The sequence below is a fragment of the mitochondrial genome of Nicotiana sylvestris (genome assembly GCF_000393655.2).
Source record: "Nicotiana sylvestris cultivar TW 137 mitochondrion, complete genome".
Lineage (NCBI taxonomy): Eukaryota > Viridiplantae > Streptophyta > Magnoliopsida > Solanales > Solanaceae > Nicotiana > Nicotiana sylvestris.
The window spans coordinates 180001-192500 of record NC_029805.1 but is presented as its reverse complement, the minus strand read 5'-3'; the positions used below and the strand labels follow the sequence as shown (position 1 = coordinate 192500).

At 47.8% G+C, this 12500-nt stretch overlaps 2 protein-coding genes across 2 annotated transcripts in view.

Annotated features, from left to right (window-relative positions):
- On the bottom strand, positions 1 to 352 carry nad5 (NADH dehydrogenase subunit 5; one part of a trans-spliced gene, as the record gives it; the window's edge cuts it). Coding sequence (YP_009241436.1) covers positions 123 to 352 — 230 coding nt within the window.
- Positions 353 to 1648: 1296 nt separating this feature from the next.
- nad4 (NADH dehydrogenase subunit 4) lies at positions 1649 to 10130 on the bottom strand. The gene is made up of 4 exons: positions 9670 to 10130; positions 7737 to 8251; positions 4177 to 4599; positions 1649 to 1737 (listed from the first exon to the last, which is right to left on the bottom strand). Exons 1-4 carry the CDS (start codon positions 10128 to 10130, stop codon positions 1649 to 1651), a joined length of 1488 nt encoding a protein of 495 aa, YP_009241437.1.
- Positions 10131 to 12500: the final 2370 nt, after the last annotated feature.

The window sequence follows — 12500 nt, the reverse complement described above, 5'->3', positions numbered from 1 at the left end:
GACATGCTATGGTACCCCGGAGTGGGTAGGAGCGGGTCGAGTCCGTATCGCCGCGGAGCAACAGCCGCGTCCGGATCTGATCTATTTACTCGGCAATTCATCCGGTGACTTCACGGTCGCCAAAGAAGCCCCAAGAAGCATCAAACATTTCCGATGAGATCCATGGAGCAATTCTTAGATAGCAAGCACTAGCTCCCGGTGCGACTTCATAAAAAGCAATCAAAGAGAAGATCGAAGAGAATGAAACGCACGTAGTGGTTATTATAGCGGTTCCTTCTTTTCCTAGAAAACGTCCGAAACAACCTGCTACAAAACTACCGAGCAGGGGTAAAAATACGATAAGTAGATACATAATTTCGAGTGTGATCAGACAACCAAAAATCAGACAATGACAGAGCGGCCTGTGATTGAGTGATAGATTGATCGACGACGGAACGAAGAACGAAACTTTACGACAGCTTTTTCGTAAACGTTCACTTGCATCACATCATCTTCAACCAACCTCCACCCGAGAAGCCCATGGGATCCGCTCTACAGATACCATCAAATCCCAGTTTCCGAGATACCACATCAGCCCTATCACCACTAATCCTAGGTTATCAGGGGACGCTAGGCATCGGAATTCAAAAAGTTCTCTTTTTTTTTGTCAGCGGATTTCGCTCATCAAGTTCTTCTTTGATCTGCCGCTGTTAGAACACCACAATATTCGTCTTTTTGGGGTTAATGTTCTCAATGGTGAATCGATCATTCGATATCCTTTTCCTTCTGCGACGGAATGGAAGAAAAGTAATGAAACCTGCGATGGCTACTGAATAACCTCCTTTTACTTTCTCAATAATAAAGCCTTTGACCTTTGTATTCGTTCGCCAAATCTTGTTCAGTTCCATCCAAGCTCGGTTTTGTCTGAATCTTCGTGGAAGAAGAAGAAGCGGTTCACCAGCCACTACATCTGTAGATCCCACCAAATCATTAAACCTGGCGGCTGCTCGCTCTTTGATCAGTGATTCACCGGCCACTAGATCGATGAAGAATCTCTCTAAAATCTGCTCTTTGATCAGTGATTCACCGGCCACTAGATCCAGGAATCCCACCTTATTCTCAAACCTGGTGGCTCGGTTGATTGGCACTCCTGTAGGCTCATCTTGCATACAAATTCTGGGGGTCCCAAGTCCTGCATCCACCAAGAACATTTCTTCCCTTAAGCGTAAAACTTCAGATTGTAAGGCGTTTCCACTACATAAGAAAAAACTGGAATTAGATCTTGGAAATGATCGACTCAAATAGATGCTCATCATAAGCTTTTTTTTTCCTCCTCTTCGTGTTCTATTGATCAGAAGCATCCAGCAGCGCCACGCCAGTAGAAAGAGTCTTGCTACTAAGCTAAGCTGCTGTTGGGGAACTCGGTATAAGCGATTTTCCGCTTCCGCCTTTCTAGGCTTCACAATAGCTCCCCCCTTTCTTTTCCAATTCCTTCTTTTCGTTCTACTTAGGTGGAGCAATCCGAACTCTCGACAGAATATAAAAGAGGACCACAGGCCTGTGTAAACACCTCAACGAACTCATGTGGACACTCCTCAGCCCGAGGACAATCTCTCAAATACACATGTTGATGTTGTTGACCCGTTTTTCTTTTCTTTGCTGATTCCTCTCAATGAAATTTTCCATGTTGCACTAAGTTACTTACGGATGTATGCATGCGGTCCGGGAACACTTTGGGGTGAACACCCATCCGAACAAGTAGGGTCAATAGTTCAGCATTTAGGCCGTAACATTTAGCAACAAATAAATATTTAACCCAACAAGTGCTCTCCGAACCAAGCTAGATAGTCTCCTATCACTAGGCTCACCAACCAACCTGGACTTTTTTTTTATTATTCCTACCGGATATCAAAACAAACCATAAGGATTGTTTCCAGCCATGAGTTCCCCTATGACATAAGCGCTCTTGGGTGGGGTGGGCCATTCCATCAAATCTTTGAGAAGGGGCCCAATCTCGTATTTGATGGTCGGCGTGGCGATAGGCTTCGTTTCTACGACTGCCTTCCCAGCCGTTGAAAGACTGAGCGAGAACGGTAAGGGGCGCACAAACAAAGAATGTCGTTGTGCGGGGATGCGATTCGCCAAGCTGGGGCAAAGAAAGCCGTCCGACCCTACCGAAGTACCAAAGGCTTTCGAGGCTTACACCTCCCTATTACAGGACCTAAAAAAAGGCTTTCAGTAGCGCCCTTAGAATCTAATTTGAAGCGCCAGTAGTTGTAGCTGTGGCCACACCAACCCTTTCGTTCTTATCGCTCCGGATTCCGATCTATATGACCTCCGGGCGGTACAAAGTAAACCTCTTCCGTAGAAGCAGGTAGTAACCTAACCTTTAAGAATTTGTTCAAGGGGGGACCCTCTGATCTATCAATGGAAAGATCTCCATGTGTGGCGTGATAAGGAATCCTAGAAAAGATCGATTGAGACTCCCTCCACGGTCCCACGAAGATCTCTACGTACTTGTCCAGGACAAGTGAGATCTTCGGTCTGCGTGCCTGGGAGCAGCTCAAACAAAGAAGAGTCTGGTCCGGTCTGAATTCAGGCACGGCCCGCCCGTCTGCTGCTAGGTCCGGAAATGGCGCCGGGCGAGGGCGCCGCTATGCCCCTTAATGAATCGAATGGTCCTTCGACCTTCGTTTGATTCCGACGGCCGGCATAGATCTCATGAGACCCGCCCACTATTACTACGAAAAAAGCCCTGCCCTTTCCTTCGCTACTAGGAAAGTAAGCAACTTCTATTAGCGCCGGACCTTGAGTCGAATTGATCGTGTCATGTGCAACGTCCATCAATGATGGTTCATTAATGTCCATTGATTTAGACTCCTTCCCCCTTCTCAACGTAGAAAAAGATCGAGAGGGGCCCGAAAGCCCCCAAAGAACGGAAACGGAATTCGATTCACTCCCCATTCTCTCTTAAATAAATAAAGCTCGCCCTGGGCCGGGTCTTTCCCTGTTGTTCTGTTCCCGCCACGAGAAAGACGCACGGAAGAGGTATTCCCAGCGCGCGGAGGATCCGTTGAGAGTTTGTCTCGGTAGGGAACTGTACGATCTTTTCCCCTATTGTATTGAATCAATAAAAAAAAGAGGTCAGTGCTACGGCCCCCTATTGTTTGATCCAATATTGACCGGGGACGAGCCCCCACTTCCATAGATCCTTGGTTTGACCTCCCGTAGTGGTCCTTGCTTTTAAGAAAGCGGAGCGGGGCCAATTTCTCGTACTTGCTCAGTGTGCCCCCCTTTCTTCGAGTGCCCCGCCCGGTTCACTGGGCTGTTGGCTTACCAAGCACTTGCCCGCTGCTCCTGCCGCCCGCTTGGCGGGCGGAGCGCTCGTTATCCTGACTTTTCTCTCTGCTGGGGCCCTCCCATTGCTATAGCCATAAGCTATGGCAGCTCCAGCTCGCAACCACAGGGGCCCGCCCCGCGAGGCCAGAGTGGGCTCAGCGGTCAGCCTCCATTCGAATTATGTTAGGGGGTCTTTCGCTTTTGCCAGATCTAGAGAGATACTACAAGTCCTCCGTCCCAGATTCCATCGCCGCGGCCATCTGGTTCACCGGTACTACCAAAAAGTCTCATGCTTACGTTACTGTTATTGATGGTTTGATTATCTTGGACCACGAGGACCCCAGTCGTGCTTCTGGTTTCCATTCCAATCATCATATTGATGATAAATCTCCTCGTGCTCTGCCATAAGAACTTGGAGTCCGTATCATGGTGAAGATAAGGTAAGGCTGTGATTCTTGCTCAAAAAACAGACCGAACGCCTTCGAGTTATTGGCTCGTCCAACCCGGCAGCATTCATGAGTCGCTAGTTCAACTGTCCCTCGGAGACAGGGTCGAGAAGTACCATGCATGGTTGCCCCCCGTCCTTTCTTTCTATCAGTCTCACCCAGCAAGCCACCCCAACCCTACAGCCAAAAAAGGTAAGCGCCTAGCGCGAGCCTTATTTATTAGTTTAGTAAAGTCAAGCTTTGGCTCCCTAAAGACTAAAGAAATGCATAAAAAAAGGGGGGGACTTATGCAACGGGCTATGCCACCCAAACCAACTGAGGGAAGTCGCATCCGTCCCATCGCAAGCACCTACAATGTCATGATCACATTGGTTTACCCTAGTTTCTTTGGTAGTTTAACGTACGGTCGCCCCTCCAACAAGAAAAGGTATAAATATGGAAACTTCTCTGCCATTTGGATCGGAGAATTTATGGAGGAAATCGGGTTTTAAATTCCCAGAAACCGCACGATTATATAGCCAAAGGGAATAGGCCGCGCCTAAAATCATCCCAAGCGCTGCTAATGTGGCTACTAAGCTATTTCTTTGGAAAGCTCCTACTAAGATGAGAAATTCCCCGATAAAGCTGCTAGTACCAGGTGAACTCATATTGGCCAAAGTGGAAGAGAAGAAAATGGTAGAGAGATTCGGCATGGTGCTCACTGAACCTCCGTAATATCTAACAAGTCGAGTCTTATGTCGGTCATATAGAACACCAACACATAGAAAAAGGGCTGAAGAAACCAGTCCATGACTTGACATCGGTAGAATGCTACCTCCAATTCCCTGTATGTTCGATAGAGCCAAAGATTCCCCCCCACTGATCGGAGTACGCCGATTACCCCCCGAACCGTACAAGATAGTTACCACCTATCATACGGCTTTCTAACTTAACTTCTTTTTCTGGTCGTTCCGCTCTGTCGATCGATGGTAGTATAAGAGATCTGTAACCCCCCGAAATTTTTTACATAATGGTTCCTGCTTCCTACCCATAGTTAGCATGTATCTCCCCCGGTCATACTTTAGTATCACATCGTAGACCCCCACCCCAACGCTATCTTCCTTATCAGTGAACCGGAACATAGTGCATAGGTACTCTTCGATGCAGCGGGGACGAGACGACGTGACATACTACGATCACGTACAGAAGTGCTGTCCTTCGTCTCGGCAATATGGAACCTCTCAACAGCTCCCGTTCTTTTATGGGGTCCTATCGGGATAGGTAGGCCCAAGCCTTTCCCCTCCCCCCTCCCTCCATAAGACCCTCTTTCTCTTTCCCTCTCGGGAAAGAAGATAAGAAAGGATTCATTTTTTTCTTTCATGTGAACGGCCCTATCTTGTATCGAAAGGTTTTTCGTGCTATACACCACGTTGAGAAAGACCAACCTCCTATGTACCGTACTCTTTTTGTACCTCGAAAGGGGGGTCCTCCTTATGATGCTACGGACGGCTGTCCGAAGTGCAAGGGGTAAACTCGGACTCGGATAGGATAGGATTGTGCGCGCCGGGCCCTTCGGGTCTCATATTTTGGCCGAGTTTACCGTACCTCCGTCCCCTATGTTAGGCGGCCGTAATATTTTGTTACGTTCTACCGCTGTTACGCCAGAATAAAAGGTTCCACACGAGCTCCCGTTCTGCGGCGTGGTGGCAGGACCGCTAGGGGAGTGGCTCCGGGTATAGATAGGGTTAAATCTGCAGGGGTCATGCAAATACATAGGCCCCTTCCCTTCTCTTTTGGATGAATGGGGTGGTTTAGAAGGCGCTTTCCGATCTACGGTCCCTCGGAGCGAAGGGTTAGGCAGGTAGTATGGGCCCTCTGACTTCCAGCTATGTGCTGTGCGGCTCCCGCGAAGCGAATGAAGGGAAGCTCTTCGAGCTTCCGGGTGAGCTTACGCTTACTCTCAGCCTCTTTGATTGGTAGGCGGGCGGGCTAAGCCCCCTACTTAAGATTCAATTCATAAGGCTAATTTTATGTTGTCGTGAGGCTTTGGTTAGGCCGACTACTATAGGCTAGCTACTTCTAGCTTCTATACTGGCCCTTCCACTTTGGTGTAGTTTTAGTTTGTATTGGTACTGAATGAACATATCAAACAAAGGCGAGCAGTATAAGCCCTTCTCCGGCCTGGGAAAAGCAGCGAACTCTAGAAGCTAGGGCTTTGTTCACCTTTGGACACGAACACTATTCCGTTCTCAGCGGAAACCCGCCTTAGAGATTGAACGGCAATAAGATAAGTCAACGTTCAATCTAAGACAGCGCTGAGCGCTGATAGCTTGTAGTGAACAGCCCCATTATGAAACCAACCGAAAGCAGCCTTTGGTACTTAAGTAGTTAAGGTTTGGAACCCTTGCAACTATGATAGAAAGCCGTTTGCTTGTTGCCAAACCCTTCGCCTTTCTTTTGAATCAAAGTAGGTCGCGACTGTTGTATTTTAGTCGGTCGGGTGAAGCGGTAGCTTCGTGCTCCGCTTCTCTCGCGCTTGCTTGCGTGAAGGCTTAGAGCCCTTTTCGCTAGGTCCAAAAGCTTCCCAAAAGATCTGATCCAACAGAAATCCCGCATTGAGCGTAGCTGATATGCGGCTACGGCTAGCCGATCATATCATTCCATAAAAAAAATCTATATGTATAGAGAGATCCCCTAGATATACAGATAGAATAGATGTTCATGGATAGACAGACATTCCATTGATTCTTTGTTTTTGGGCTGAAAAAGCTCGTCGATCCAAATGAATCATTCTTCTGGTCTCTCTTCGCTCCCCACCCCGAAACTGACCCACGGCACAGCGCCCATTCGCTTTTTGCGCGGGAAGGCAACGAAGTTCAGTTCATGAGACCGCAGCGCAGCGGAGTGGAGCAGCCGCGACACGAAGTTCCTTACCTTAGCTGGATCTCGCTGGTGCCACCTAAACGGTAGGTAGGCGGCGGATGTGTGACGTTTGGAGTTGTCGTTCGTGCACCTGTCCCCAATGGAAGAATGAGTGATCTGTTCCCCTGCGGATCATGGCCTTACCACTCGGTCCCCGATGGCCAGCGGGGGATTCGGTATAGCAGCTCAGGTTCGTTTGCGCTGCGCGTTCCCGCTGGACTGGACACATGTTAGCTGTAGGAAGTATGGTTCCGAAAGTGACTTCGGTTCGCCAGTTCAGGCTCAACTCCTCGCTTTACGTTAGCGGACCTACAGGTCGGGCCGGGGCTCTGCGCTCTTTCTTTCTGTGTGGGACGATACCGGGGAGAGAAGGGAATGCGTCGAGGCGGCGAACAAGACAACTACATTTTGGCTTTTCCCTCCATGAGATGAGCCCAGTGCATTGGACCGATGGATAAGAGAACTGAGCTGGCCTAAAAAGCGCTTGGGCGCTCTACGTACGATGTAGACTCCATCAGATACATATCGATTTCTTTCTGATGGATCAAGAATAGATAGTTGTCTCATCAATAGATAGAAATAGGAGATTTCCCCTTATTCTTGAGAGATTCCCTCTCTATCTCTTTCGATCTATCAGAACAGATCAGGCTATCTATCAATCGATTTGAAAAGAGCACGCTCATCTCGCTTTTCGTTCATTTTCGCCACGAAAACATAGCCGCCATAATAAGAAGCAGGCGAAGCAGCTAGAAGTACTCGCTTCACGCCCTTGAATTATTATTCACGAATGAATTGGGAAAGCCAACAGAAAGATTCGATTCTGACTTCGTAGAGCCGGTGCTGCTGTTGCCTGCGCGTAGGGCCGTCCCCCACTCCCGTCCCGGGGCGCTAAGGGGCTTTTGTTTTTGGAACAGACGGCAGTGTTTTGCTGACGCCTCGAATCAAGCTTTTATTGCGACATGCTATGCTTTCTCCCCCATTGCTAGTAGGTTGATGGGTCGCGCGCCCGGCACACATGTTTTGGCCTTGTGTGTCCATAACTCAAAATAGGTGACCTAACGGCCGCCGCCCGACTAAACATACCAATAGTCACCAGATTCATATGAGCTACTGAGGAGTAAGCAATGATCTTCTTAAGATCGATCTGCCTTAAAGTGGTCGAGGAAGTATATATTATAGCAATCGCGCTTAAAGTATAAATGAAAGGAGTGGAACAAAGTGTCGCTTCGGGAAACATGGGTATTGAAAATCTTAAAAACCCGTAGGTTCCCAATTTTAAAGCAATTCCTGCCAAGATGACGGATCCTGCCGTAGGTGCCTCTACATGAGCTTCGGGTAACCAAATATGAACTGGTACCATAGGCACTTTGACGGCGAAAGAGGCGAAAGAAGCAATCCATAGAAAGATTTGGCGCCGCTCACTAAATTCTGTGGTTAATGAGATTTGTAAATCGGTTGTTCCTGTTTGGAGAAGAATCAACAGAATAGCTAATAGCATAAAAACAGATCCAAGTAAAGTATAAAGGAACAACTGATATGCTGCCTTGATCTTTCTTTGTCTCGAACCCCATACCCCTATAATAATGGTAGAGTCAGGGGTGGCCCCAAAGCGGAATTGACCGGTGGTGCTTGGTCGAAGCTCCAGTAGGTAGCCACTCCCTTCTCAGAGAACCGTACGTGAGACTTCCGCCTCATACGGCTCCGTCCCGAGCTTCCGTCGTCGGCCTTGGCATTAAACCACTATCTATGCATGTATTTTCAGCCTGGACTGACGAATCTTTTGCTTCTCGGGTGGTGTCGAACAATGGTGCTTGCGTTGCGGGAGATGCCCGCCCGTAGGGCCCGGCCTGCTTCCCGCCCGAAAGAACCGCTCACTAGCTAGCCGGACTAGTGGGGCCCTATCTGGAGACATACTGAAAACCATGCCTTTCGAACCGAACGCAATGCCCGTCTTCCAAATAAAAAAAAGGGCTCGTTGGGAAGAAAGATTACGTGCGGCCTGTAGAGCACATGTAAGGCACAGTCGGGTTGCTCACGCAGCGGATCTCTCTCTATCTATAGATAGAGAGGTGTGAAAGTAATAGCCTTATGTTATGGCCGCCCCCCGACTTACGGCCTTTACGCTACTACTATTGTGATGTGAGCGGTTCAAATTGGTTGAATCTTTCTCAATCATCCTGGCCGGAACTTGTATGCAGCACTTGTACGGAGGTGCATGCATAAAGGTTTGGAACTCTTTTCTTATCTGAATCTTAAGGACAGGACCCTACCCTATTCTCGAACCCTCTGCCGAGCTCTACCCTGCCCGCATTTCCTTGTGTTTTGAAGAGGAAAAAAAAATCTCTCTACCTGCTGCCAACAGTCTTTCTTCGGAATTATCTGAACGGGTCGATCCTCCCATCCCGTTTGTTTTAGCAACTTATCCTAAGGTCTCCTCGCCAAGAGCTCCCCGGCGACGACAGAGGAAGCAACCCGTCTGCTGTGGCGGGGCGGCTTTTTTCTTTCACAATAAGACCTGGACGATTATCCCTACCTTCGGTAGCTTACGAGTTTACGTCCATCCCTGGTCGGGTACAGTTTCCTTTCGATTTCTCCCTTGTAGCCGTTACCCGAATTCGCGCAAGTGTGTCCACACCCCCCAAACTTACTTGACGAGGAATCCTTTCTCGCGAACAAACACAACCCCTACACACACCTAGGAGCACCCCTTCCTGCATATCCATACAAGACCCGAGTAGGCGGGTCGAGGTCCTACGAGGTACCCACTACTCGGAGTACCCTCCCAAAAGGAAAAAGATGTGTCTGTCAGGTTCGGTTCTTCTTAGTTGGGTTGGGCGGGTTCGACCAGAAATGCTATGCTTACACACAAGACTACCCCTCTTCCCGAAAGCTTCGCGGGGACTACTTTAGGACGACGGACGACCGCCCGTAGGGGGTTTACTGCACAAGGCCCCTGCAGAGGAAAGGCTTTATCCCAGCGAATAGAAGATACTCAGCTCCGCACAACATAGGGATTAGCACACTTTCGGGAAGAACATAGAATAGTAGAAGATCCAGCATGCAGAACACGGCGATCATTATAAATTCACGAATTAGAAATGCTGTAATATACTCTTTCCCATAACTTCTCATACCAGACCAACCCACTAAAATGCAAATAGGGATCAGAAATGTGGTCAATATCACGAAGAATAAAGAGATACCGTCTATACCCAAATAAAAATTTATGTTTTCATAAGGAAGCCATCGAAGGCTTTCCACAAATTGAGATTTGGCCGTAGAAGGATCGAATTGTATCCGAAGAACAGGGGGATACAAAAAAGTAATAAGAGAGGCGCACAGACCAATTAATCGTATCGGTCGTATTCTTGAATTTGGAATGAAAAGAGGAGTAATGCTTCCTAGCACGGGACAAAGAATAAGACCACTTAGATCAGAATAGCATTCACAGAAATGTTCTAACATAGAGTAGAATCGAACATGGAAGAGATTCATTGACAACAGTAAAAAGATGGGCGCCTAATTCCAATACAATAGGGGTCTATCAGTGCAAGTCAGCTGAACACCGTGATTGATGAGTGGGTAGGTGGGTTAGGTGCACCTCTCGCCCAGTGGGAAGTAATGAGGCTAGTCTCCCCCCCTCCCCCCTGAATGAAGAAGTAGTGGGGGCCCCTTCCCGCGTATGCGCCTTTATTTATATTCTTTATATTTTTTAATTACCAATGGAGAATCTTTCTAAAAAAATCTCTCTGGCAAAACGCAATTCGTCGAGTTCAATTCAAGGTGCACCTTGCTTTTTTTTCAGGTAGCTTTTTCTTACGCCTATTTAGCTAGTGGGGCATTGGTCATAGCCGAAATTCGTCGAAGGGATAAAACAAAAATAAAGAAGAGAAAGAAAGGGAAGTTTTTTCTTTCTTTCAATCCAAATAAGAGAACAAAGAAACCACTCAAAAATGAAAGTTAGATAAAGAAGTCTTAGTAAGAACTAGCACTAGACTTCTTCCCCCCTTTCTTTTCTACTTTTTCTCTCTCCTTTTGTTTGTGCTTCCACCCGGGCTTTTCATTCTGTTTTATAGAGACCCGGGGAAATTCTATATAATAATAAATGTAGAAAGGTGAGGGTGAGGTACTTTCCCCGGCATACGGAAAGAAAATCCAGGACGACGGCTTTCAAAAGACGAGTAAGGGACGGGGAGAGGGAGGCTCTCGAAACCAAACGAGACTAGAAAGAACATGGGAATTAGCACCATTCATATGAGTGCTTTTGTCTCTTCGAGACAACAAAAGGACAGCCCTCTCTATATCTCGGTCTCGGTTTAGCATCATATATCGCTCTGGAGAGCATTTTTCTTGGTTGTAGTGCGGATGTTGGAGCAGCTCCTCTATGCTGTGGGTGTGGAGGGGGGGGCTGTCGCCGCCTGATAGAGGCAGAAGCGGGGGCCACCGGAGCTATCTGCGTCGAGTGTTTCGATTGAAAGAGGAAGGGAGACAACTCAAATGCCAGCACAGAAATAGAAAGAGTCGTGCTTCAAAGTGGAATTCTTCTAAGATCCATTGCTCGATTTTGCTGCATGCTCTGCTCCCAAAATGCGGAGAGACTTGCGAAAGCAGATCCGGGTTGGTTGGTCCGGAAAGTCATGGGAGAGGCAGGCTAAGTAAAATAATATACTGGTGCTATTGATTATAGAATCTTATGAATCAAGCACGGCACACTTTCTATATCTCCTCCGTCTACAAGGTAAACAGCTTAGCTTAGAGCACAGCGTGTTCGCCACCACACTGGCTGGCTGGTGCATTGGCCTTACCGTAAGAAGTCCGAGAGCGATATATCTCGTGACACGCTCCGCGTGGCATTTTTTTTTAGAAAGTTCGTATAACTTCAAAAGAATCATTCTTTATGAATCAAGTACCATTCAAACAAAGGGTGCATTGCCTCTTTGAGTGAAGAAGAGAGGGGCTTTGTATAGACACTCTTGAGCCATGTTCGTCGCCCTAGGCTTACCATTATTTCATTTCATTCTATTGATTGGTTCTAGCTCCAAAGAACATATACATGGAGCTATGTCGACTTACGTACGTCTTGTTGACTAAACGATCAGGTATACCACGCCACGTATCATCCCCTCTTTCCATAGAGGAGAGATAAAGAAAAATCGAAGATATAGTGATCGTGCCGTAAGACCTTGTTCCTTTCTACTTGACTAAGTAGTATTCCACTCGTGCAGTGGGTGTATGGGCTAGCCCATGGTGCGGTCAGCTATGATATACTCAACTTCTTCTTTAGTAGGTTTATCTACAACATCTGGTGGTGCCCTCGTGGGCACGTTCCTCTCTGGGGCGGTCTGGTCTAATCGAAGTCAACTGACTCACATGGAATACGGGGTTCGTTTTCACCGAGCTGGTCGCTTGAGTCTATAGGCTACCTTTCCTATCCGCTTTTCTACAAGGTCTACTTTCAGACCGGGCCAAGCCTTTAGGTTGTTTAAGTAGGTTTGGGCTAAGGTCGTTGCGCTCCTGCCACCTCTTGGCAAAGTAGGCTGATGGGCAAGCCCCCTCCTGTCGCAATGGTGTGGGGCGTCAGAGGCTGTTACCCCGTGGCCAACTCGAAGGGGCTGAAGTTCGACGCAGAGCTTTTTGGTTGTTAAGTTATAGCAGGACTGAGCAACATCCAACAGCGTAAGTCCTTCTGGTTTGCACTAAAGTGGCTTAAGTAGCCCTCGAGGAGTCCGTTTATTCTCTCCGTCTGAGCTTTCAAAGATATACCGACCGTAGGCATCTGACCATCAGATGCCGTAGGTCGTCTTCTAACATTACCGACATTTCGGGTTTTCATAA